The sequence below is a fragment of the Artemia sp. Qi Xiang Cuo genome, chromosome 16 (assembly GCF_049724085.1).
Source record: "Artemia sp. Qi Xiang Cuo chromosome 16, ASM4972408v1, whole genome shotgun sequence".
In the NCBI taxonomy this organism is placed as follows: domain Eukaryota; kingdom Metazoa; phylum Arthropoda; class Branchiopoda; order Anostraca; family Artemiidae; genus Artemia; species Artemia sp. Qi Xiang Cuo.
In genome coordinates this window covers 48,422,732-48,450,600 of record NC_142809.1, presented here as the reverse complement: position 1 = coordinate 48,450,600, position 27,869 = coordinate 48,422,732, and the positions used below count along the sequence as shown (strand labels likewise).

At 34.7% G+C, this 27,869-nt stretch overlaps 1 protein-coding gene across 1 annotated transcript in view; it reads left to right on the top strand.

Annotated features, from left to right (window-relative positions):
- Window positions 1-27,173, top strand: part of LOC148943030 (transketolase-like protein 2) — a 60,904-nt gene extending 33,731 nt beyond the window's left edge. Inside the window, exon 4 of the mRNA XM_089102423.1 lies at window positions 25,290-27,173. Within this exon, the coding sequence (XP_088958549.1) occupies window positions 25,290-26,958 (1,669 nt within the window). The 3' untranslated portion in view covers window positions 26,959-27,173. The remainder of the gene's footprint in view (window positions 1-25,289) is intronic.
- The last annotated feature ends 696 nt before the right edge of the window (window positions 27,174-27,869 follow it).

The window sequence follows — 27,869 nt, the reverse complement described above, 5'->3', positions numbered from 1 at the left end:
GCAGCGGTAGCTAGCAACCTAGTAAGAGACGATCATGTCCAATGTTAAGATTATAATAAAGAACGACCTCTTGCCTTTACTAAATTTTATAGGCCACTTAACTATAGCATAGGCTAGTACAGTTATTATATTTATGGTCAATATATTAAAATTTTCCACTAAAAGACGGTCATTGGAATAAAAATCCAATACATACATCCGGGTTGCAGCGGTAGCTAGCAACCTAGTAAGATCATCCAATGTTAAGAAATATAAAAACCCATAGTTCCTAACAGAGGAGTCAGATCAAAACAAAAAGTACACCATTAGAACCGCCTTGTCCGAAACCTCTATAAAGGAAACTTACCGCCCTTTGGCTTTAATAACAAAGAAAATATATTGGCTTGAAAATCAAGCAAATTGACTTTTACCACGTTATTCTCCACAAACGGGATATTTTTTTCTCTTTTCTTTCTTTTCCAGAGATAGCTTGGCACTGGAACATCTTAGAGAGTTGTTCAATAGCTCATTTTAAATGAAATTAATTGGGTTAAAAACATTTTGTTACCAAAATAAATTATTTCTAAAAGAGAATAAATTTTTCCACCAAAAACTGCATTTTCGATGTCTTTTCACAATGCAGTATTTCAAACATTATACCAGCGGTAAGATTTGAACCCACGCCTGCGAAGAGACTGGTGGCTAACACCAGTGCCTTGGACCACTCGGCCAGGCTGCCTCTCATAAATAATATATATGTGAATCTGGGTTGCAGCAGTCGCTAGCAACCTAGTAAGAGACGATCAGTCCAATGCTAAGAAATATAACAAAACTCCTAAAAATAGAGTCAGATCAAAACAAAAGTACATCATTAGAACTACCTTGTCTGAAACCCTACTAGATAAATAATGAATGTCGTCATAGTTTTATATTACAGCTTTGACGTGAATAGAAAAACACGATATTATGTTGTGGTTTCTGCAGACGTCATGAAATAATATCATTGCGCTATGACGTCAATAAAATCATTACGCCGTGACGTCATAATTACTATATAAGAAGCGTCAGAACTGTAAATGTTCTCATTCATAATTACATAATGGTTTCAATCAAGCAAGCTGCACGCAAGTTAAAAAAACAGTACTACGCAAACAACAGAGATAGTATCTTGAAAAGAGAAAAGCAAAGGTATTCAACCGACCAGGCGTATCGAGAAGTGAAAATTGAGAGAGCAAAACCAAACAGCAAGATGCGTTATCAAAATGATGAAGATTATAGACATGCAAAAATCGAGACAGCCAAACACAAGTTCAAGGAGAGTTATCATAATGATGAAGATTACCGCATCAAATATAAGAAAAACCAAAAGCAAAGGTATTCAACCGTCCAGGTATATCGAGAAGTAAAAATTGAGACAGCCAAACAACAGATCAAGGAGCGTTACTGGGGTGACAAAATCTATAATGTAAAAATTAAATTCTCTGTTATGTTGTACCGAAGAACGCTTAAGGACAAAGGGAAAATTACAATAAAGAACGACACCTAGCCCATGTTATTATAATAAAGAACAAACTTTTGCCTCTACTAAATTTTATAGGCCACTTAATTATAGTTTAGGCTATTACAGTTATATTGAAGGCCAATATATTAAAATTTTCCATTAAAAGACGACCATTGGAAGAAAAACCCATTACATACATTTGATTTAGTTAGCTATTTGATTGCTTAAGGCTAGTCTCTTACTATTTCAAAGATGAAAATGCCGTAGGCTTTCTCCTGTTTGTAATCAATTAGAAAGATTTATAATAAAGAACAGACTCTAGCCAATAGTAACTTAAATATTTTATATAAAGATGTGTAGTAAAGAATGGGCTCAAGTCCAAAGGAACTTAACCCTGTGGTTCATTCATATAATCTCCCTTATTTTAGCTAGGGGGTAACTAAACAAGTTTCTTGTCAAATTTAAAATTTAAAAGCATATCAACAGCGAAGGAATCCGGGTTGCAGCGGTAGCTAGCTACCTAATAAGAGACGATCACCTCCAATGTTAAAAAATATATTATAATAAAGAACGACCTCTTGCCTATACTAAATTTTATACGCCACTTAATTATAGTATAGGTTAGTAATCCGGGTTGCAGCGGTAGCTAGCAACCTAGTAAGAGATGATCATGTCCAATGTTAAGAAATATAAAAACCCCTAACTCCTAACAAAGGAGTCAGATCAAAACAAAAAGTACACCATTAGAACCGCCTTGTGCGAAACCCCTGTATAGTAAAATTTCTGTCCCTTGACTTGAACAGCAAGGGAAATATATTGGCTTGAAAATCAAGAAAAGTGGCAGCTATTACAACATTCTGCCTAAACGGGATATTTTTTTTTCTCTTTTCTTTGTTTCCAGAGATAGCTTGGCACTGGAAAATCTTAGAGAGTTGTTCAACGGCTCATTTTAAAGGAAATTAATTGGGTTAAAAACCTTTTGTAACTAAAATAAATTATTTCTAAAAGAGAATAAATTTTTCCACCAAAAACTGCATTTTTTATGTCTTTTCACACTGCAGTCTTTCAAACATTATCGTATACCAGCGGTAAGATTTGAACCCACGCCTTCGAAGAGACTGGTGGCTAACACCAGTGCCTTGGACCACTCGGCCATGCTGCCTCTTATATATAATTATATATGTGAATCTGGGTTGCAGCAGTAGCTAGCAATCTAGTAAGAGACGATCAGTCCAATGCTAAGAAATATAAAAACCCAAAACTCCTAAAAATAGAGTCAAATCAAAACAAAAGTACATCATTAGAATTACCTTGTCTGAAACACCATTAGAACCGCCTTGTCCAAAACCCCTGTATAGGAAACTTTCTGTCCCTTGGCTTGAACAGCAAGGAAAATATATTGGCTTGAAAATCAAGAAAAGTGGCAGCTACTACAACATTCTGCCTAAACGAGATATTTTTTCTTTTTTTTCTTTTTTCTTTTCCACAGTTAGCTTGGCACTGGAACATCGTAGAGAGTTGTTCAATAGCTCATTTTAAAGGAAATTAATTGGGTTAAAAATCCATAGTAACTAAAATAAATTATTTCTAAAAGAGAATAAATTTTTCCACCAAAAACTGCATTTTTGATGTTTTTTCACACTGCAGTATTTCAAACATAATCGTATACCAGCGGTAAGATTTGAACCCACACCTCCGAAGAGACTGGTGGCTAACACCAGTGTCTTGGACCACTCGGCCAGGCTGCCTCTTATAATTTGGGTTGCAGCGGTAGCTAGCAACCTAGTAAGAGACGATCACCTCCAATGCTAAGAAATATAAAAACCCAAAACTCCTAAAAATAGAGTCAAATCAAAACAAAAGTACATCATTAGAATTACCTTGTCTGAAACCCTACTAGATAAATATTGAATGTCGTCATATCTCTAGTAAGAGACGATCAGTCCAATGCTAAGAAATATAAAAACCCAAAACTCCTAAAAATAGAGTCAAATCAAAACAAAAGTACATCATTAGAATTACCTTGTCTGAAACCCTACTAGATAAATATTGAATGTCGTCATAGTTTTATATTAGAGCTATGACGTGAATAGAAAAACACGACCTTATATTGTTGTTTCTGAAGACGTCATGAAATAATATCATTGCACTATGACGTCATCATGAAATAAAATCATTACTTCGTGACGTCATAATTACTATATAAGAAGCGCCAGAACTGTAAATCATTCATAATTACATAATGGTTTCAGTCAAGCAAGCTGCACGCAAGTTGAAAAAACAGTACTACACAAACAACAGAGATAGTATCTTGAAAAGACAAAAGCAAAGGTATTCAACCGACCAGGCGTATCGAGAAGTAATCAAACATTACAGAAAAGAGCGATCTCTCGCCAATAGTAACTGATATATGGTGGCTTCAGGGGTAGCTACAAGTATACATAAAAGGATCGATATGGTTCATCGTAAATGCAGAATATGTAAGTTTCATCAGATATAATTTCATGATCAAGATTGATCAATGACGTCATTATCATAGGTATTACCCAGATTGTCTCTTACTATTCCAATTAAGAAAAAGCCATTGGCTTTTTCCTGTTTGTATCCGGGTTACAGCGGTAGCTAGCAACCTAGTAAGAGACGATCACGTCCAATGTTAAGAAATATAAAAGCTCATAGTTCCTAACAGAGGAGTCAGATCAAAACAAAAAGTACACCATTAGAACTGCCTTGTCCAAAACCCCTGTATAGGAAACTTTCTGTTCCTTGGCTTGAACAGCAAGGAAAATATATTGGCTTGAAAATCAAGAAAAGTGGCAGCTACTACAATATTCTGCCTAAACGAGAGATTTTTTTCTTTTTTTCTTTTTTCTTTTCCACAGATAGCTTGGCACTGGAACATCGTAGAGAGTTGTTCAATAGCTCATTTTAAAGGAAATTAATTGGGTTCATAGTAATTAAAATAAATTTTTTCTAAAAGAGAATAAATTTTTCCACCAAAAACTGCATTTTTGATGTCTTTTCACACTGCAGTATTTCAAACATAATCGTATACCAGCGGTAAGATTTGAACCCACGCCTCCAAAGAGACTGTTGGCTAACACCAGTGTCTTGGACCACTCGGCCAGGCTGCCTCTTATAATTTGGGTTGCAGCAGTAGCTAGCAACCTAGTAAGAGACGATCAGTCCCATGCTAAGAAATATAAAAACCCAAAAGTCCTAAAAATAGAGTAAGATCAACACAGAAGTACATCATTAGAACTACCTTGTCTGAAACCCTACTAGATAAATAATGAATGTCGTCATAGCTTTATATTAGAGCTATGACGTGAATAGAAAAACACGAGATTATGTTGTGGTTTCTGAAAACGTCAGGAAATAATATCATTGCGCCATGACGTCATCATGAAATAAAATCATTACGCCGTGACGTCATGATTACTACTTAAGAACTAGAAAGATGAAAATGGTCTCATTCGTGAATTACATAATGGTTAGATCAAAGCATGCTGCACGCAAGTTAAAAAAACAGTATTACACAGACAACAGAGATAGTATCTTGAAAAGAGAAAAGAAAAGGTATTCAACCGACCAGGCGTATCGAGAAGTAAAAATTGAGATCCGGGTTGCAGCGGTAGCTAGCAACTTAGTAAGAGACGATCACGCCCAATGTTAATCCGGGTTGCAGCGGTAGCTAGCAACCTAGTAAGAGACGATCTTTACAGTAAAGAATGATCTCTCTCCCATAGTAACTGATATGTTATAATAAAGAACGACCTCTTACCTATACTAAATTTTATATGCAATTTAATTATACTATAGGTTAGTAATTCAACAGATAGCATGGCACTGCAACATTGTAGAGAGTTGTTCAATGACTCATTTTGAAGGAAATTAATGGGGTTAAAAACCTTTTGTAATTAAAACAAATTATTTTTATTACATTAAGAAATTTCATATGTTCCTTAAGAAATCATCATAAGTAAAAATTTTCCATACAGAAATTGAACTCAAGCCTACTGGGTGAGAGCTATCCCAACCTCTAGACCATATAGGATATATTAAAATATCCGATTAATGAAGTTTATGTTAAAGAACGAATTATAAACCTAGTTAGCTGCCTGATTATTTTAGGATCGTATCTTACTATTCCAAAGAAGAAAAAGCCGTAGGCTTTTCCTGTTTGTAATTTATTTTATAATAAAGAATGAACTTCAGGCTTTACTAACTGAAAAGTTTAATATTTTTATATGTTACCCGGGTTGCAGCGGTAGCTAGCAACCTAGTAAGAGATTATATTAAAGAACGAATAATAACCAACAGTAATTGAAGTATTTAAATAAATAATTATATACACGCCGAAAGAAAAACGTGTGTTATCTTTCGAAAAGATAATATGAGAAAAATATCTTTTGAAAATTTATTTCCATGGTTAGTCATTTTAGCAGTATCATTGTTGCAACTGCAACTGCAATCATTTTACATAAACGATTGGTATAGTTAATAATTACTGTATTACATGAAGGACCGATATAGCTCATCATAAATGGTGTTTGTCAATTTTTATTACAGTAAAGAACATTATTTATTATAAAGCTACTGTAATTACATGATAAGACAATCATTGGAATAAAAAATTATTGCATATATGAGACTTAGTAGCTACTTGATTGCTATCCGGGTTGCAGCGGTAGCTAGCAACCTAGTAAGAGACGATCACCTCCAATGTTGAGAAATATAAAAACCCATAGTTCCGAAAAAAGGAGTCATATCAAAACAAAAAGTACACCATTAGAACTGCCTTGTCTGAAACCCCTGCATAGTAAACTTTCTGTCCCTTGGCTTGAACAGCAAGGGAAATATATTGGCTTGAAAATCAAGAAAAGTGGCAGCTACTACAACATTCTGCCTAAACGGGATATTTTTTTTTCTTGTTTTCCAGAGATAGATTGGCACTGGAACATCGTAGAAAGTTGTTCAATGGTTCATTCTAAAGGAAATTAATTGGGTTAAAAATCTTTTGTAACTAAAATAAATTATTTCTCAGAGAGAATAAACTTTCAAATAAAAACTGCATTTTTGATGTCTTTTCATGCAGCAGTCTTTCAAAAATATTTGATTTTTGTACATAAATCAAAATCTATGTATTTTCAGATCCGGGTTGCAGCGGTAGCTAGCAACCTAGTAAGAGACGATCACGTCCAATGTTAAGAAATGTAAAAAACCATAGTTCCTAACAGAGGAGTCAGATCAAAACAAAAAGTACACCATTAGAACCGCCTTGTCCGAAACCCCTGTAAATGAAACTTTCTGTCCCTTGGCTTGAACAGCAAGGGAAATATATTGGCTTGATCAAACAGTTCGTGGTAACGAACTGTAAGTAAGGAGCGACCCGGCTCAATGGTAACCGAAACTCTAGAAAACGGTATTTTGATACAAATAGATACATCAAAAGAATCAGATTTTAATGCTGATATCAAATATATAAGTTTGATCAAGTTTGATTGTACCCATCAAAAGTTAGGCGCCTGAGAAAATTTGGCTTATTTTTGAAAAAAGGAAGAAATGCCCCCTAAAAGCTATAGAACCACAATGAAAATCACACCATCATATTCAGCGTATCAGAGAACCCTACTGTAGAGATTTCAAGCTCAAATCTACAAAAATGTGGAATTTTGCATTTTTTGCCAGGAGAAAGATCACGGGTGCGTGTTTATTTGTTTGTTTGTTTTTTTTCCAGGGGTGATCGTATCGACCCAGTTGTCCTAAAATATCGTGGGAGGGCTCATTGGAATGGAAATTAAAAGTTCTAAGTGACCAAAAAAAATGGAGGGCAACTAGGCCCCCTCCCACGCTCATTTTTTTCCCAAAGTCACCTGATCAAAATTTTGAGATAGCCATTTTGTTCAGCACGTTCGAAAATATAATAAGTATGTCTTTTAGGATGACTTAATCCCCCGAAATTCCCGGGGGAGGGCTGAAAGTTATGAACTTTACCCAATGTTAACATATAGTATTGGTGATTTGGAAGTATACAGACGTTTTCAGGGGATATTTTTCCTGGTAGTGGGGGGGTGGTTCGGGGGTTATGAGGAAGGATCTTTCCATGAAGGAAGTGTTCATAGGGGAAGGGACAGTGCTATGAAGGGGACGCCGGACTTCCCAGCATTATTTAAAGCAAGATCAGAAATTTAATATAAAAAAACAACTATTTAAACTGCAATAGCAGCAGCACCGAAACTTCAAACGAACAGAAAATATTACATATATGATTGGGTTCACCCCGTAGTCAATACCTCGCTCTTTAAGCCAAAGATTTTTTAGTACTTTCATAAGAGCTATTAATCTAATTAACGGCCTTTGTGATTAAGCGGTCATTTTTAAAGAATTGGAACAAAATTCGAACTTTCGCTTAACGAGCAAGGTATTGACTAGGGGGCGAACCCCCTAATAAACAAATTAAATATATATGAATATAGAAGTTCGTTACGTAAGTTAATTCGTAAGTTACGTATATTTATTACTAATAAAAACGTTCGTAAATATAATTAAACAAGTTTCGAGAAAGCCATTTAACTAAATAAAAGTAAATTAATATGAAAATGTTGTTTTAATTATTCATGTACGGTGAGCCAAGATCAAAACCTGAATTTATTCAAAAACGTTCAAAAATTAAATAAAAAAAACAAGTTTTTTAAACTGAAAGTAAGGAGCGACAATAAAACTTAAAACGAACAGAAATTATTCCTTATATGAAAGGGGCTGTCCCCTCCTCAACGCCTCGCTCTTTACGCTAAAGTTTGACTCTGTCTCACAACTTTATTTTTTAACACAATAAAAAACTTTAGCGTAAAGAGCGAGGCGTTGAGGAGGGGACAGCCCCTTTCATATACGGAATAATTTCTGTTCGTTTTAAGTTTTATTGTCGCTCCTTACTTTCAGTTTAAAAAACTTGTTTTTTTTATTTAATTTTACAATAAGGAACGAACTTTAACCCATAGTAACTTAAGTATTAAATCAAACGGTTCGTTGTCATAGTAAAGAGCTGTGTAATGGCTCATTTTTAAGTAAACTGCTGTATATAGAAACCTTTTTTAATTAACAAAATTAATTATTATTATAAAACAAATTATTACGATGTGGTAAAGAACTAACTCTAGGCGATAGCAACTAATTTAATTTTAAAAAGAAAGAATTACAGCAGAAACCTAAATGGTAGTATAAGTAAGCTACATTTAATAACAACCGTCCACCAGGATTTGAACTCGGATCGCAGGATTCAAAGTCTTAAGTGCTAACCACTACACCAAGAAATGTGAAAGAATTTTAACAGTATATGATAACTTAAAGACCAAACTCTAACCATCAGTATTGTCTATCAGATCGTTTTAACGAACTTTATAGCAATTTTATACATTAAAAGACGATCATTGGAATAAAAAATTATTGCATACATTGGACTTAGTTAGCTACTTGATCGTTTGAGGTTCGTTTCTTACTATTTCAAAGAAGAAAAAGCCGTAGGCTTTTTCCTGTTTGTAATAACCGGGTTGCAGCGGTAGCTAGCAACCTAGTAAGAGACGATCACGTCAAATGTTAAGAAATATAAAAACCCATAGTTACAATAATTACAATAAAGAGCGTGTATGGGTGTGAGGAGTGGTTATATCATCATAGTAGTAGCTATAGCTTGAATCTAGTAAAAGTCCAATTGCCAAAGCAAAAAGCGGTGGCGTAATCTTGTGAAAGTTCAGGGTTGCAGCGGTAGCTAGCAACCTAGTAAGAGACATTCACATCTCGTAGTAAAAACAAAATAGCCCATAACTCCTAAGACTACAGTCAGATCCAAAAAGAAGTCCAAAATTAGAATTGCTTTTTCCAACACCCTTATTTAGGAAAATAACAGCCCTTGGCTTGAATAATAAGGAAAATATATTGGTTTGAAAATCAAGAAAGTGGCTTTAACCACGATATTCGGCATCTAGAGCATCTTTTTTTCTGTTATTTTTTCACCCAGATAGCTGGGCACTGGAAAATCATAAAGAGCTGTTGAATAGCTCATCTTAAAAGAAATTGCTACTTTAAGTACCTTTTGTAATTAAAAAACAAAAAGTTTTAAAAATAGAATCATGTTTTACAAAAAAACCTGCATTTTTATGTACAAGCTTGATAAATGCTGATCATAATCGTGGGTTGCAAGGCCGAATCCAGGGGGGGGGTTCAAACCCCCCCCCCCTGGTATTTATACGCGTTTGTCTTTCGACAAGAGAATTTTATTTTATTTTAGTTCTCAGTTCAAGATCACAAAAGTTATTATATAAACTGCGACAATATGTATACTGTCTGCCGTTTCCCTACAACCGATCAAAACAGAATTTGAGGCACGATCCAATTTAAGCCTCACTTGATTCTAGCTTTGTCGTTATAAATGCTGACATTTTCCAATGTTGACATTTTTTCATTCGATTCACCTTTTCTGTCAATAATAATATTAAAAGAGAAAAAGACAATAGAGAAGGAAAAATATATAAAAAAAAAATATTGAAAAGAAGGAAAAATATTCGATGGAGAATGAGTCGAACATTGTGCTATCGCAAAAATATGATTCTAACACATGCACTCTCTGTTATGTCGAAAGGTTACATGAAACCAAAGAGGGTCTACTACATCCATCAGCGATATCACCATTGACAGTGAGCATACAACTTTGTATGTTCTTTTTTCAAATACATGATCAAACATAATTTAAAACAATCAAATCTGAGCCTTGCTTGATTTTAGCTTTGTCGTCATAAATGTTGACATTTTCCAAATACGGTATTCCATTCATTTTTTCTGTTAACAACAATGTGAAAAGAGGAAAAGGTTCTTACGTGTTATAACGACCACACTCAAGAACTGAAGTTAGGTTAATCATAATAAAAAATACCAAAATCTGATAAAAATATTATATTTTAGTCGCAAAATTGTGGAAACTAAAACAGATTATGGAACACGTTACTATTATGGAAAGCCCAAAAACACGTTATATTAAATACTTATATTAAATACTAACCTAACAGCCTCTATGTATTAAATACTTAATTAAAATATAACTTCATAGTAGTTTTTCTCACTCAGGCTAACCTAATTATCAAGGAGGCACACTTGCGCCTCTTTAAAGAGGCGACCCACCACAATGTTAAGCGATTTCCGGTCCTAGAGGTTCCAGAGAGACGGCGGTGATCGCATTTCGTAGCCTAAGCTCAAACTAAGAAACATGCAAAATTTCACCCCCTTCCGACTTTATCTTCATATCTCAATCCAATCACTTCTTCCCTTTTTTCCAAAAACCAAATATAGCCACTTAATGTTCATTAAATTATTTTTTTATCAGCCACGCCTATAGGCCACAGTTGGCAATGGATCTGAGTGAATGAGGACTCATTCGAAGCAGGATTCGACCTGTTAGGGCCTTTTGATATTTTCAGGCCGAAAACAATTATCCCCCGAAATTACATTTACCAAAAACCTCGTTTTCCTATAAGAGCCCATGTTAATTTTTGAAATTCCTAAAAGCATAGTATTTCATTATTAAATTAGATCAAAATAGACCTCTTAACCTGACAAGACCGAATGCAAGCTTCCAAAAATTCCAGCTCTTTCCCAGAATTTTTTTTTGTCGAAAAACGAAAATCTTAAAATCTTTAAAAGCCTTAACACAAGAATTTTCAAAAGCGGGGGGTTTTAGTGGGCGGCAGCCCCCCAACTTTAACTCCTGATACGATTTATAATAAAGAACGACCTCATGCCTATACTAAATTTTATACGCCACTGAATTATAGTATAGGTTAGTAATTCCACAGATAGCTTGGCACTGGAACATCGTAGAGAGTTGTTCAATAGCTCATTTTAAAGGAAATTAATGGGGTTAAAAATATTATATTAAAAGACGATCATTAGAAGAACAAACCATTGCATACATTGGACTTAGTTAGCTTCCTTATTCTTTGAGATTTTACAGTAAAGAATGATCTCTCTCCCTTAGTAACTGATATGTTACATTAATAGACGATCATTGGAATAAAAAGTTATTGCATGCATTGGACTTAGTTAGCTACTTGATCGTTTGAGGTTCGTCTCTTACTATTTCAACGCAGAAAAAGCCGTAGGCTTTTTCCTGTTTGTAATATTTCCCTGTTTGCTATTAGGGATACAGCGGTATTACAAAATTAAAGTAAAGAACAATCTCTCGCCAATAGTAACTGATATACGGTGGCGCCAGGGGTAGCTACAAGTACATGAAAGGACCGAAAGGATTCATCGTAAATGCTGAATTTGTAAGTTTCATCAAATATAATTTCATGATCAAGATTGATCAATGTCCGGGTTGCAGCGGTAGCTAGCAGCCTAGTAAGAGACGATCACGTCCAATGTTAAGAAATATAAAAACCCCTAACTCCTAAAAAAAAGAGTCAGATCAAAACAAAAAGTACACCATTAGACATACCGCTCTTTGGCTTGAATAACAAAGAAAATATATTGGCTTTAAAATCAAGAAAATTGACTTTAACCACGTTATTCTCCACAAACGGGATATTTTTTCTTTCTTCTTCTTTTCCACAGATAGCTTGGCACTGTAACATCGTAGAGAGTTGTTCAATGGCTCATTTTAAAGAAAATCTCTAGATCTAGTGCTATTTGTACTTAATTTTTTTTAAGTTAATTATTTTTTAAAATAAGATTAATTCTTTATATACAATATTGATCAGTGACGTCATAGTCGTTGGATGTAGTTAGTATTACATAAATGCTCGATCATCGAATTTAAGCTGAAACTAAGTAAAGGACAATTATGCCTCCATATATTTACAGTGACGTATAATATTTCCCATTACATCTGTAAACTGTTCCACAGTTGCCGGTCCATACCTTGGAAGCTTTTCACTAAACATGCAACATTTCTTTTGGATATTACTATGTCCGGGTTGCAGCGGAAGCTAGCAACCTAGTAAGAGACGATCACCTCCAATGTAAAGAAATATAAAACCCTTAACTCCTAAAAAAAGAGTCAGATCAAAACAAAAAATATACCATTAGAACCACCTTGTCCGAAAACCCTATTAAGGAAACTTACCGCCCTTTGGCTTGAATAACAAAGAAAATATATTGAATGAAAATCAAGAAAATTGACTTTTACCACGTTATTCTCCACAAACGGGATATTTTTTTCTTTCCGCTTGATTTTTCTTCTCAGCTAGCTGGGCACTGGAAAATCATAGAGAGCTGTATAATAGCTCATTTTAAAGGAAATTGCAACATCTAGTCACTTTTGTAATTAAAAAATAAAATACTTTTTAAAGTAGAATCAATTTTGTCAAAAAAATTGCATTTTTGATGTATTTTCATGCTGCAGTCTTTTCAAAGATATTTCAATTTTGAAGCAATCAAACAGTTCATGGTAATGAACTCTATAGTAATAATAGCTACTTGTCTCAATAGTAACCGACACTCCTGGAACCAAAATTTTCTTTTTTTGCTTAATCGCTAAAATTATTATGTAAACTGCAAAAATATTTATGATGCCTAATCAGTAATAGTAATTTCTTAATTTAAACAACAAAAATACATGAAAATTTTATAATTAGTTTTACTTTTTGTCTCCTGGAAGAAATTTTTTTTTCATCTCAGTTCAAAGTTATTATTGTATCCTGGAACCAAACTTTTTTTTGTTTGTAACCCGTAAGGTACGTATTATTGTACATATTATTGTCTTATAATTGCAATTATTTTAGTTTTCAGTCCAGAATCGCTAAACTTATTATGTAAACTGCAAAAATATTTATGGTGTCTAACCAATAATACTAATTTTGTAATTCAAACAAGATAAATACCTGAAAATTTAAAAATTAGTTTTTTTTTATGCTAGGTTTTAGACACTCGACACGGGGTATTGTGTACTTAATAATTTTAAACCTTGAAAAAATATGGTCTCACGCGAGTGGAAAAAAAGAAAGAATAACCAAAAAAACTATCAAAATAGAGCAGTCCAAATTTTTTACTAATAGAAAACTTTACTACACAAAAAATAAAGCTAACATCCTGAAATATAGGAAAAGTTTATTTAAAAGAGATAAAAATGCCACCGAACGCAATAAAGCTCGAGAACGCGTAAGGATTGCTACTAAGATGCCTTGTGATCCAGAATTTAAGAAAATGAAATGTGACAGAGCAAAACAGAGGTATGTTACGGATCAGGGGTATCGAGAAGGGAAAATTGAGACAGCCAAACAAAAGAGCAAGGAACGGTATGATAACGATATAGATTACCGAAACAAACATAAGAAAAAAGTTGCTACCAGAATAATGGGTAGATACTGGGGTGACAAAAGCTATAATGAAAAAATTAAATTCTCTGCGAGGTTGTACCGAAGAACGCATAAGGACAAAGGGAAAAATTACATTCATAAATACAAGAAGATGGCAAAAATGCAGGCTGATCTTCGTAAATTGAGAAACATTTTACGCATGTTTTACCGGGATCACGAAAAGTATTCAAAATTACAGATTAAAATTCTCTTTGAAAGTCGGATGCTGTTGAAAAGTCGGCTAGAAATGCTTTAGCAAACCTTCATAGCAATATCCAAAAGAAATGTTGTCAGTTTAATGAAAAGCTTCCAAGGTATGGACTGGCAACTGCGGAACAGTTTATAGATACAATGGAAAATGTTTGACAACACAGTGAATATACAGAGGCGTACTTCTTAGAAAGTTCGTATATTAATTTTGGAAGGAGCAATTACAGTTTATGTAGCAGCAATAAAAATATATATACATGCATACCTATCAACAGCGAAGGAAAAGCAATGTTTTTCAATTATGTTTACATTAAAAGACGATCACTGAAATAACAAACCATTCCATACATTGGACTTAGTTAGCTACTTGATTTTTTTAGTTTCGTCTCTTACTATTTAAAAGAAGAAAAAGCCGTAGGCTTTTTCCTGTTTGTATTTATAATTAAAAAACGAACTCAAGTCCAAAGAAACTGAACCCTGTGGTTCATTCATATTATTTTCATTATTTTAGCTAGAATGTAAATAAACAAGTTTCTTTTTTAAATTTTAAATTGAAAAGATAGTGCTTTTCATTCAACATATTAAAAGTTCTCCCCAACGGGGAATCGAACCCCCTTCTCCCAGGTAACAAGTGGGTATGCTTAGTATTAGACTATCAAAGACTTATAAAACAAAAATTACATATAAGATATGATAATAATTTTTTAATCCGGGTTGCAGCGGTAGCTAGCAACCTAATAAGAGACGATCTCGTCCAATGTTAAGAAATATAAAAACCCATAGCTCCTAAACAAGGAGTTTTACATTAAAATACGATCACTGAAATAACAAACCATTCCATACATTGGACTTAGCTACTTGATTTTTTGAGTTATCCGGGTTGCAACGGTAGCTAGCAACCTAGTAAGAGACGATCACGTCCAATGTTAAAAAATATAAAAACCCAAAGTTCCTAAAAAAGGAGTCAGATCAAAACAAAAATCCGGGTTGCAGCGGTAGCTAGCAACCTAGTAAGAGACGATCACGTCCAATGTTAAGAAATATAAAAACCCATAGTTCCTAACAGAGGAGTCAGATCAAAACAAAAAGTACACCATTAGAACCGCCTTGTCCGAAACCTCTATAAGGGTAACTTACCGCCCTTTGGCTTGAATAACAAAGAAAATATATTGGCTTGAAAATCAAGCAAATTGACTTTTACCACGTTATTCTCCACAAATGGGATATTTTTTTCTCTTTTCTTTTGTATCCAGAGATAGCTTGGCACTAGAACATCGTAGAGGGTTGTTCAATAGCTCATTTTAAAGGAAATTAATTGGGTTAAAAATCTTTAGTAACTAAAATAAATTATTTCTAAAAGAGAATAAATATTTCCACCAAAAACTGCATTTTTGATGTCTTTTCACACTGCAGTCTTTCAAACATAATCGCATACCAGCGGTAAGATTTGAACCCACACCTCCGAAGAGACTGGTGGCTAACACCAGTGCCTTGGACCACTCGGTCAGGTTGTCTCTCATAAATAAATATATATGTGAATCTGGGTTGCGGCAGTAGCTAGCAATCTAGTAAGAGACGATCAGTCCATTGCTAAGAAATATAACAAAACTCCTAAAAATAGAGTCAAATCAAAACAAAAGTACATCATTAGAATTACCTTGTCTGAAACCCCACTAGATAAATATTGAATGTCGTCATAGTTTTATATTAGAGCTATGACGTGAATAGAAAAACACGAAAATATATTGTTGTTTCTGAAGACGTCATGAAATAATATCATTGCGCTATGACGTCAATAAAATCATTACGCCGTGACGTCATAATTACTATATAAGAAGCGTCGGAACTGTAAATGTTCTCATTCATAACTACATAATGGTTTCAATCAATTACATTAACTGAAATAACAAACCATTCCATACATTGGACTTAGTTAGCTACTTGATTGTTAGAGTTTCGTCTCTTACTATTTAAAAGAAGAAAAAGCCTTAGGCTTTTTGCTGTTTGTATTTATAGTTAAAAAAATGAACTCAAGTCCAAAGAAACTGAACACTGTGGTTCATTCATATTATCTTCATTATTTTAGCGAAAATGTAAATAAACAAGTTTCTTTTTTAAATTTTAAATTGAAAAGATAGTGCTTTTAATTCAACAAATTAAAAGTTCTCCCCGACGGGGAATCGAACCCCCTTCTCCCAGGTAACAAGTGGGTATACTTACCATTAGACTATCGAACACTTATAAAATAAAAGTTACATATAAGATATGATAATAATTTTTTAATCCTGGTTACATAAAGGCTCGATCTTCGAATTTTTACATTAAAGAACGAACTTTAGTCCATAGTCCGGGTTGCAGCGGTAGTTTACAATAAAGAACGACACCTAGTCCATGTTAACTGAAACATAAATAGTGATTGTGTAATTTCCATCAGTATCATGGCTGTAGAGATGGCTGAAACCTAGTAAAGAACAAACCATTACAGTAAAGTACACCACGCAACCTAGGCTGCCTAGGTTGCGGTAGCTAGCAACCTAGTAAGAGACAATCACGTCCAATGTTAAGAAATATAAAAACCCATAGCTCCTAAAAAAGAAGTCAGATCAAAACAGAAAGTACACCACTAGTTATAATAAAGAACGACCTCCAGCCTATACTAAATTTTGTACGCCACTTAATTATAGTATATGTTAGTAATTCAACCGATAGCAAGGCACTGGAACATCGTAGAGAGTTGTTCAATGGCTCATTTTAAAGGAAATTAATGGGATTCAAAACCTTTTGTAATGAAAACAAATTATTTTTATTATATTAAGAAATTTTAGCTATGTTCCTTAAGAAATCATCATAAGTAAAAATTTCCCATGCGGAAATTGATCTCGAACCTACTGGGTGAGAGCTATCCCATCCTCTAGATCATATAGAATATATTAAAATATCCGATTAATGAAGTTTGTGTTAAAGAACAAATTATTAACCTAGTTAGCTGTCTGATTATTTAAGGATCGTCTCTTACTATTCCAAAGAAGAAAAAGCCGTAGGCTTTTTCCTGTTTGTAATCCGGGTTGCAGCGGTAGCTAGCAACCTAGTAAGAGACGATCACGTCCAATGTTAAAAAAATTTAAAAACCCATAGTTCCTAAAAAAGGAGTCAGATCAAAATTATATAAAGGACCGATATAGTTCATCATAAATTGTATTTCTCAATTTGGTTTCTTATATAATTATCCATTATTATGTAAAATGCAGTAATTTTTGGGGGGTTTTATCCGGGTTGTTACAATAAATAACGACACCTAGCCTATGATAGCTGTAATCTGGGTTGCAGCAGTAGCTAGCAACTTAGTAAGAGACGATAAAGCTCAATGTTAAGAAATATAAAACCCCATAACTCCTAAAAGAATTCCCAAAAGCTCCACCAGCTTCACGGATAGTTCCACCACCTTCTCTTCCTCTGCCAGCACCACTTCCTAATTCACCCAGTTGAGTTGAAAATTATTATATTTCTTGGTCCCTTAGAATAGACGTAATACGAAGCGCTTTATTCACTATTTAGAGCATTTCAAAAATACTTGTTACTTGTTTAAGAAGATAAGAGACCGTATCGAGTAGTTAGAATATAGCATAAAACCGAACTAATTTTAAAATTTTATTATAAAGAATGACACCTAGCCTATGTTAACTGAAACATAAATAGGGATTATGTAATTTCCATCAGTGTCATGGCTGTAGAGATGGCTGAATCCTAGTAAAGAACAATGCATAAAAGATCAATGTCAGTCAAGAGGATCTGAAGTAGTTTATAGTAAAGAACGACAGTATTAACTGACATAATCTGTTGACAAGATGACTTGAAGCAAATGTCTTTTAAAAGTTGCTTCTCTACGGTATGTCATACAAATGATCAGTCTAGTTAATCATAAATGGGGACTATGCAGAGCTATTATTAGTCAATCCAGTGAATGCATTTGTTATTAATAGGAGTTTTGTTGAAATCTAAAATTGACTAATTTGTTAAAACTTATCCTCGCCAGGAAACGAACCTGCAACCGTTGGATTAGTATTCCGACGCACTGTCCGCTGCGCCAAGCAAGCTTACAAAACTTGATTCTAAAATAACCAAAAAGAATCGATACTGTCAATTGGAATTTTGCAGTTAGTATCGGTGTTATGGATTTATTGATAGCTGAATTAAATCCGGGTTGCAGCGGTAGCTAGCAACCTAGTAAGAGACGATCACGTCCAATGTTAAGAAATATAAAAACCCATAGTTCCTAAAAAGGAGTCAGATCAAATTCAAAACTACACCATTAGAACCACCTTGTCCGAAACCCCTGTATAGGAAACTTTTAGTCCCTTGGCTTGAACAGCAAGGGAAATATATTGGTTTGAAAATCAAGAAAAGTGGCAGCTACTACAACATTCTGCCTAAACGGGATATTTTTTTTCTTTTCTTTCTTTTCCACAGATAGCTTGGCACTGGAACATCGTAGAGAGTTGTTCAATGGCTCATTTTAAAAGAAATTAATTGGGTTAAAAATCTATAGTAACTAAAATAAATTATTTCTAAAAGAGAATAAATTTTTCCACCAAAAACTGCATTTTTGATGTCTTTTCACACTGCAGTCTTTCAAACATAATCGTATACCAGCGTTAAGATTTGAACCCACGCCTCTGAAGAGACTGGTGGCTAACACCAGTGCCTTGGACCACTCGGCCAGGCTGCCTCTCATAAATAATATATATGTGAATCTGGGTTGCAGCAGTAGCTAGCAACCTAGCAAGAGACGATCAGTCCAATGCTAAGAAATATAAAAACCCAAAACTCCTAAAAATAGAGTCAGATCAAAACAAAAGAACATCATTAGAACTACCTTGTCTGAAACCTTACTAGATAAATAATGAATGTCGTCATAGTTTTATACTAGAGCTATGACGTGAATAGAAAAACACGATATTATGTTGTGGTTTCTGAAGACGTCATGAAATAATATCATTGAGCCATGACGTCAATAAAATCATTACGCCGTGACGTCATAATTACTACTTAAGAACGACAAAGATGTAAATGGTCTCAACCGTTAATTAGATAATGGTTAGATCAGAGCAAGCTGCACGCAAGTTAAAAAAACAGTACTACACAGACAACAGAGATAGTATCTTGAAAAGTGAAAAGCAAAGGTATTCAACCGACCAGGCGTATTGAGAAGTAAAAATTGAGAGAGCAAAACAAAACAGCCAGATGTGTTATCAAAATGATGAAGATTATAGACATGCAAAAATTGAGACAGCCAAACAAAAGATCAAGGAGAGTTATCACAATGATGAAGATTACCGCATCAAATATAAGAAAAACCAAAAGCAAAGGTATTCAACCGTCCAGGTGTATCGACAAGTAAAAATTGAGACAGCCAAACAAAAGATCAAGGAGCGTTATCAAAATGATGAAGATTACAGAAAAATATATAAGAAAAAAGTTGCTACCAGAATAATGGGTAGATACTGGGATGACAAAAGCTATAATGAAAAAATTAAATTCTCTGCGAGGTTGTACCGAAGAACGCATAAGGACAAAGGGAAAAATTACATTCAGAAATACAAGAAGATGGCAAAAATGCAGGCTGATCTTCGTAAATTGAGAAACATTTTACGCATGTTTTACCAGGATCACGAAAAGTATCCGGGTTGCAGCGGTAGCTAGCAACCTAGTAAGAGACGATCACCTCCAATGTCAAGAAATATAAAACCCCCAACTCCTAAAAAAAGAGTCAGATCAAAACAAAAAGTACACCATTAGAACCGCCTTGTCCGAATCCTCTATAAAGGAAACTTACCGCCCTTTGGCTTGAATAACAAAGAAAATATATTGGCTTGAAAATCAAGAAAATTGACTTTTACCACGTTATTCTCCACAAACGAGATATTTTTTTCTTTCCGCTTTTTTTTCTGCTCAGCTAGCTGGGCACTGGAAAATCATAGAGAGCTGTATAATAGCTCATTTTAAAGGAAATTGCAACATCTAGTCACTTTTGTATTTAAAAATAAAATACTTTTTAAAGTAGAATCAATTTTGTCAAAAAAATTGCATTTTTGATGTATTTTCATACTGCAGTCTTTTCAAAGATATTTGAATTTTGAAGCAATAAAACAGTCCATGTAATGAACTCTATAGTAATAATAGCTACTTGTCTCAATAGTAACCGAAACTCCTGGAACCAAAATTTTCTTTTTTGGCTTAATCGCTAAAATTATTATGTAAACTGCAAAAATATTTATGATACCTAATCAGTAATAGTAATTTTTTAATTTAAACAACAAAAATACATGAAAATTCAAAAATTAGTTTTGCTTTTTGTCTCCTGGAAGAAATTTTTTTTCATCTCAGTTCAAATTTTTTATTGTATCCTGGAACCAAGCTTTTTTTGGTTTGTAACCCGTAAAGTACATATCTCCATATTATTGTCTCATAATTGCAATTATTTTAGTTTTCAGTCCAGAATCACTAAACTTATTATGTAAACTGCAAAAATATTTATGGTGTCTAACCAATAATACTAATTTTGTAATTCAAACAAGATAAATACCTGAAAATTTTAAAATTAGTTTTGTTTTATGCTAGGTTTTAGATACTCGACACGGGATTTTGTGTGCTTAATAATTTTAAACCTTGAAAAAATATGATCTCACGCGAGTGGAAAAAAAGAAAGAATAACCAAAAACAATATCAAAATAGAACAATCCAAATTTCTACTAATAGAAAACTTTACTACACAAAAAATAAAGCTAACATCCTGAAATATCAGAAAAGTTTATTTAAAAGAGATAAAAATGCCACCAAACGCAATAAAGCTCGAGCACGCGTAAGGATTGCTACTAAGATGTCTTGTGATCCAGGATTTAAGAAAATGAAATATGACAGAGCAAAACAGAGGTATCTTACGGATCAGGGGTATCGAGAAGGGAAAATTGAGACAGCGAAACAAAAGAGCAAGGAAAGGTATGATAACGATATAGATTACCGAAACAAACATAAGAAAAAAGTTGCTACCAGAATAATGGGTAGATACTGGGGTGACAAAAGCTATAATGAAAAAATTAAATTCTCTGCGAGGTTGTACCGAAGAACGCATAAGGACAAAGGGAAAAATTACATTCAGAAATACAAGAAGATGGCAAAAATGCAGGCTGATCTTTGTAAATTGAGAAACATTTTACGCATGTTTTATCGGGATCACGAAAAGTATTCGAAATTACAGATTAAAATTCTCTTTGAAAGAGCGGATGCTGTTGAAAAGTCGGCTAGAAATGCTTTGGCAAAGCTTCATAGCAATATCCAAAAGAAATGTTGTCAGTTTAACGAAAAGCTTCCAAGGTATGGATTGGCAACTGCGGAACAGTTTATAGATGCAATGGAAAATGTTCGACAACACAGTGAATATACGGAGGCGTACTTCTTAGAAAATTCGTATATTAATTTTGGAAGGAGCAATTGCAGTTTATGTAGCAGCAATAAAAATATATATACAAGCATACCTATCAACAGCGAAGGAAAAGCAATGTTTTTCAATTATGGTTATAATAAAGAACGATCTCTTGCCTATACTGTATTAGATACTCAACTTAATTATTTTAATTTATATTTTAATATTTTGTTTTTTTTTTTAGCTTAATTAAAAATTAAAAGAACACGACCCCGACTAGATTTGAACCACCAACCTTTTGATTATCGGCTGATCGTGTTAGCCACTTAGACTATGACGTCATTAATTAAAGTTGTAAAATTAACAATATGATACATAAATCAAACAGTTCAAGGTATATAATAAAGAACGAACTCTTGCCTATATTAACATGTATAGACAACTTAACTATACTTAATAATTAGACTTATTTAGTCCGGGTCGCAGCGGTAGCTAGCAACCTAGTAAGAGACGATCACGTCCAATGTTAAGAAATATAAAAACCCCTAACTCCTAAAAAAAGAGTCAGGTCATTACAGTAAAGAACGAACTCTAGCCAACAGTAACAGAAACATAAAATAAATGACAACGTGGACAAGTGATGCAACACATATGTTTTGACAAGATAATATAACACATGTATCTTTTGAATAGTTGCTTCTCTGGGGTATGGTGCCATATTTGACTGATTTCACAGCCTTATTTACTGGGATTTGTCTTTTATCATCCCAACCAAGGAAAAGTGTTAAGATTGTTTTTGGTTTTAATTACATGTGAGAAGATTACTAAAAATCATGGTTGCACCTAAACTAAAACTTCCGTAAAAAATAGACACTGGTACACTTAAGCATAGATTTGAATATCCGGGTTGCAGCGGTAGCTAGCAACCTAGTAAGAGACGATCACGTCCAATGTTAAGAAATATAAGAACCCATAGTTCCTAAAAAAGGAGTCAGATCAACTTCAAAAGTACACCATTAGAACCACCTTGTCCGAAACCCCTGTATAGTAAACTTTCTGTCCCTTGGCTTGAACAGCAAGGGAAATATATTGGCTTGAAAATCAAGAAAAGTGGCAGCTACTACAACATTCTGCCTAAACGGGATATTTTTTTCTTAATTTTTTTCTTTTGTATCCAGAGATAGCTTGGCACTGGAACATCGTAGAGGGTTGTTCAATAGCTCATTTTAAAGGAAATTAATTGGGTTAAAAATCTATAGTAACTAAAATAAATTATTTATAAAAGAGAATAAATTTTTCCACCAAAAACTGCATTTTTGATGTCTTTTCACACTGCAGTCTTTCAAACATAATCGTATACCAGCGGTAAGATTTGAACCCACGCCTCCGAAGAGACTGGTGTCTAACACCAGTGCCTTAGACCACTCGGCCAGGCTGCTTCTCATAACTTTTATAATAAAGATCGAACTCTTCCCTATACTAACTTTCATACGCAACTTCACTATAGTTAAGATTACAGTATTTATATTATGCATCATTATAAATTATAAAAGGTTCAAATGTTCGAAGATTATAGAGTTAAAAATTTTCCCACCCCGGGAATCGAATTATGATAAAGATCGAACTCTTCCCTATACTAACTTGCATACGCAACTTCACTATAGTTAAGATTACAGTATTTATATTATGCATCATTATAAATTATAAAAGGTTCAAATGTTCGAAGATTATAGAGTTAAAAATTTTCCCACCCCGGGAATCGAACCCGAGCCTGTTAAGTGAAACTTAACTATCCTAGCCACTAGACCATATTGAACCATAAAGAAGTATGATTTAAGAGCCATATGCGTATTATTATTTCACCATACCAATTATAATAAGGCCAAAACAAAATCGTCGACTTGCAACCTTACTTTTGACACATTAGTTAAATCTTCATCAGGCTTAAAAAATGTTTTGCTAGTTTTACATGAAAGAACGAACCTTAGTCCTTATACAATAAAGAACGACACCTTGCCTATGTTAACTAAAACATAAATAGGGATTATGTAATTTCCAATACTATCATGGCTGTAGAGATGGCTGAAACCTATATACAATAAAAAACGATCATTGGAATAACAAAAATTGAATACCTTTGGAATTAGCTAGCTACTTGATTATTTGAGACTCGTCTCTTACTATTTAAAAGAAGAAAAAATCGTAGGCTTTTTCCTGTGTGTAATCAGTTTATTATCATAGGCAGCGCGCTAGCACTGCCTGAGTAAAGAACGATGTGGGCACAATGTGTTTTTTTTCCGGGTTGCAGCGGTAGCTAGCAACCTAGTAAGAGACGATCACGTCCAATGTTAAGAAATATAAAACCCATAGTTCCTAACAAAGGAGTCAGATCAAAACAAAAAGTAGACCATTAGAACTGCCTTGTCCGAAACCCCTGTATAGGAAACTTTCTGTCCCTTGGCATGAACAGCAAGGGAAATATATTGGCTTGAAAATCAAGAAAATTGACTTTAACCACGTTATTCTCCCCAAACGGGATATTTTTTTCTCTTTTCTTTTTTTTTCTTTTCCACAGATAGCTTGGCACTGGAACATCGTAGAGGGTTGTTCAATAGCTCATTTTAAAAGAAATTAATTGGGTTAAAAATCTATAGTAACTAAAATAAATTATTTCTAAAAGAGAATAAATTTTTCCACCAAAAACTGCATTTTTGATGTCTTTTCACACTGCAGTCTTTCAAACATAATCGTATACCAGCAGTAAGATTTGAACCCACGCCTCCGAAAAGACTGGTGGCTAACACCAGTGTCTTTGACCACTCGGCCAGGCTGCCTCTCATAAATAAATATATATGTGAATTTGGGTTGCAGCAGTAGCTAGCAACCTAGTAAGAGACGATCAGTCCCATGCTAAGAAATATAACAAAACTCCTAAAAATAGAGTAAGATCAAAACAAAAGTACATCATTAGAACTACCTTGTCTGAAACCCTACTAGATAAATAATGAATGTCGTAGCTTTATATTAGAGCTATGACGTGAATAGAAAAACACGAAATTATATTGTTGTTTCTGATGACGTCATGAAATAATATCATTGCGCCTTGACGTCAATAAAATCATTACGCCGTGACGTCATAATCCGGGTTGCAGCGGTAGCTAGCAACCTATTAAGAGACGATCACGTCCAATGTTAAGAAATATAAAAACCCATAGTTCATAACAGAGGAGTCAGATCAAAACAAAAAGTACACCATTAGAACCGCCTTGTCCGAAACCCCTTTATAGGAAACTTTCTGTCCCTTGGCTTGAACAGCAAGGGGAATATATTGGCTTGAAAATCAAGAAAAGTGGCAGCTACTACAACATTCTGCCTAAACGGGATATTTTTTTCTTTCTTTTTCTTTTTTTCTTTCTTTTCCACAGATAGCTTGGCACTGGAACATCGTAGAGAGTTGTTCAATGGCTCATTTTAAAGGATCCGGGTTGCAGGTTTAGCTAGCAACCTAGTAAGAGACGATCACGTCCAATGTTAAGAAATATAAAAATTGTTCCTAACAAAGGAGTCAGATCAAAACAAAAAGTACACCATTAGAACCGCCTTGTCCGAAACCCCTGTATAGGATACTTTCTGTCCCTTGGCTTGAACAGCAAGGTAAATATATTGGCTTGAAAATCAAGAAAATTGACTTTAACCACGTTATTCTCCCCAAACGGGATATTTTTTCTCTTTTCTTTTTTTTTGTATCCAGAAATAGCTTGGCACTGGAACATCGTAGAGGGTTGTTCAATAGCTCATTTTAAAGGAAATTAATTGGGTTAAAAATCTATAGTAACTTACTCTCAAAAGGGCATGCTGCACCTATACTCTATGCAGCTTGGGCTGAAGCTGGACTTTTCCCCAAGAGTGAACTAATGAACTTGAGGAAAATCGATAGTGATTTGGAGGGTCATCCAACCCCACGTTTGAATTTCATAGATGTTGCCACTGGATCCCTTGGTCAAGGACTTAGTGTAGCTGCTGGTATGGCATATGTTGGAAAAAATATTGACAAGGCTTCCTATAGAAGCTACTGCTTGATTGGAGATGGAGAGTCTGCTGAAGGATCCATTTGGGAAGCAATGCATTTTGCTGGTCATTACAAGCTCGATAATCTTGTTGCTATTTTTGATGTTAATCGTCTCGGACAGTCTGAGCCAACGGCTTTGCAACATGATGTCGAGAGCTACAGAAAGAGAGCAGATGCATTTGGATATCATGTTATTGTTATTGACGGCCACAACATTGAAGAGATAATACAGGCTTTTGACGAAGCAGCAGCAACTAAAGGAAAACCAACTGCCATCATTGCCAAAACCTTCAAAGGTCATGGACTAGATGGGGTGGCTGATCATGAAAATTGGCATGGAAAACCTTTAGGTGACAAGGCAGCTAGCATTGTTAAGAATATTGAAGAGCGTATAGCTAGCAGCAATGTTTCTGCCCCAATTGCTGAGTCTCCAGTTGAAGATGCCCCAGTAGTTAGCATTACAAACATTCGTCTATCTTCAGCGCCGACTTACAAAAAAGGTGAGACAGTTGCCACTCGGGTTGCTTACGGTACTGCTTTGATGAAACTTGCACAGAACAACTCCCGGGTCATTGGCTTGGACGGTGATACAAAGAATTCTACTTATTCTGAAAAGATCAAGAAGGTTTCCACTGATAATTACATTGAATGCTACATTGCCGAACAAAATTTAGTTGGAGTTGCTATTGGTGCAGCTTGTCGTAACCGAACTGTTGTATTCTGTTCTACTTTTGCTGCATTTTTCACTCGTGCTTTTGATCAGCTCAGAATGGGTGCCATTTCTCAGACAAACATTAACTGTGTCGGATCACATGCTGGTGTGAGTATTGGTGAAGATGGGCCGAGTCAAATGGCGCTTGAAGATTTGGCTATGTTTAGGACTATCCCTGGTTGCACTGTATTCTATCCCAGTGATGCTGTGAGCTGCGAACGAGCCTGTGAACTGGCAGCCAACACAAGAGGTATTTGTTTCATTAGGACATCTAGGCCAGCCACCGTTGTTATTTATGATAATGAAGAACAATTCCAAGTGGGTAGAGCCAAGGTAGTCCGAGAGAACCCTGCTGACAAGGTTGTCCTTATTGGAGCGGGTATAACTATGCACGAAGGTCTGAAGGCGGCTGATACCCTGGCCAGGAACGGCATCCATGTGTGTGTCATCGATCCTTTCACCATTAAACCCTTGGATGCCAACACCATTCGAGCTCATGCTCTGCGGGTTGGTGGCAAGATACTCACTGTTGAAGATCATTATCCAGAGGGTGGTCTTGGTGACGCTGTAGCTTCTGCCCTTTCGACTGATACAAACATTACTGTCAAACGTCTAGCAGTCAATGAGGTTCCACGATCTGGTCCCCCTGAGGCCCTTCTTGAGAAGTACGGTATTAGCTCAAATTGTATAGTCAAGGCCGTTTACAATTTATTCCAATGATTCCTTAGCACTCAGTGCATTTGTTTTTGAAGTTTAAATTCTTTGTTGATTCTTTTAGCATTTATGCATATACAGCATCATCATCCTAAGGTATAAGAATTCTTTTCGCATGATTGAGTTTATTTGACTCTATTTTGACAACACTGTTTGTCTTAGGAAGTTAGCATACAAGCTTGTGATATTTTAGAATTTGATTCTTATGACATTTTGGTGAAGGCTGAAAATTGATGTGCTCTCATAGGAGAATACATCTCCTATGAGAATGTATATCTCATAGGAGATAATAGCCTCCCCAAAATAGGATAAGTGAAAAAATAAAATTTATTTTACGTTGATTAAAACGCAAAAAAAAATATGTCGGACGACCTTAATGACTTATTAATAGTGCAAAGTTAGTCGCGAAAAATATAGAAATAGCTAAATCTATCCAGGAGTACAATGGTCAATCAGATATTGATGAATTTAATATCCAATTGACCCAGTTTGTACAACTAACAAAAACAGACCTAGGAGAGTTAGTCGACATCCTCCTACTATAAATAAAAGACCAGGCCTTAACCTTTCTAAAACGGATACAACATACCATAGGCAATAACGCCAACTTGCCAAACAATACGGTTGATAACTTGTTAAAAGCATTCAAAGATAGGTTTATGGACATCAGTTCCATAAACAAATTAAAACACGGAACAGTGAGCTTTGACTTTTCACAGAATATAAAAAAATACCTTGATAATATACGCATTTCTGTAGAGGCAAAATACGGAAGTGGTTCGGGGCAACTGTATGAAAAAGTCATCCTAAATACCTTTTTGCAAGGGCTACCCCCAAAACTATATAGAGTGGTAATATCCAAAAATATTCAGACATTGGAACTTGCAGTTCAGGAGCTAGAGCGATTGATCGAAGTT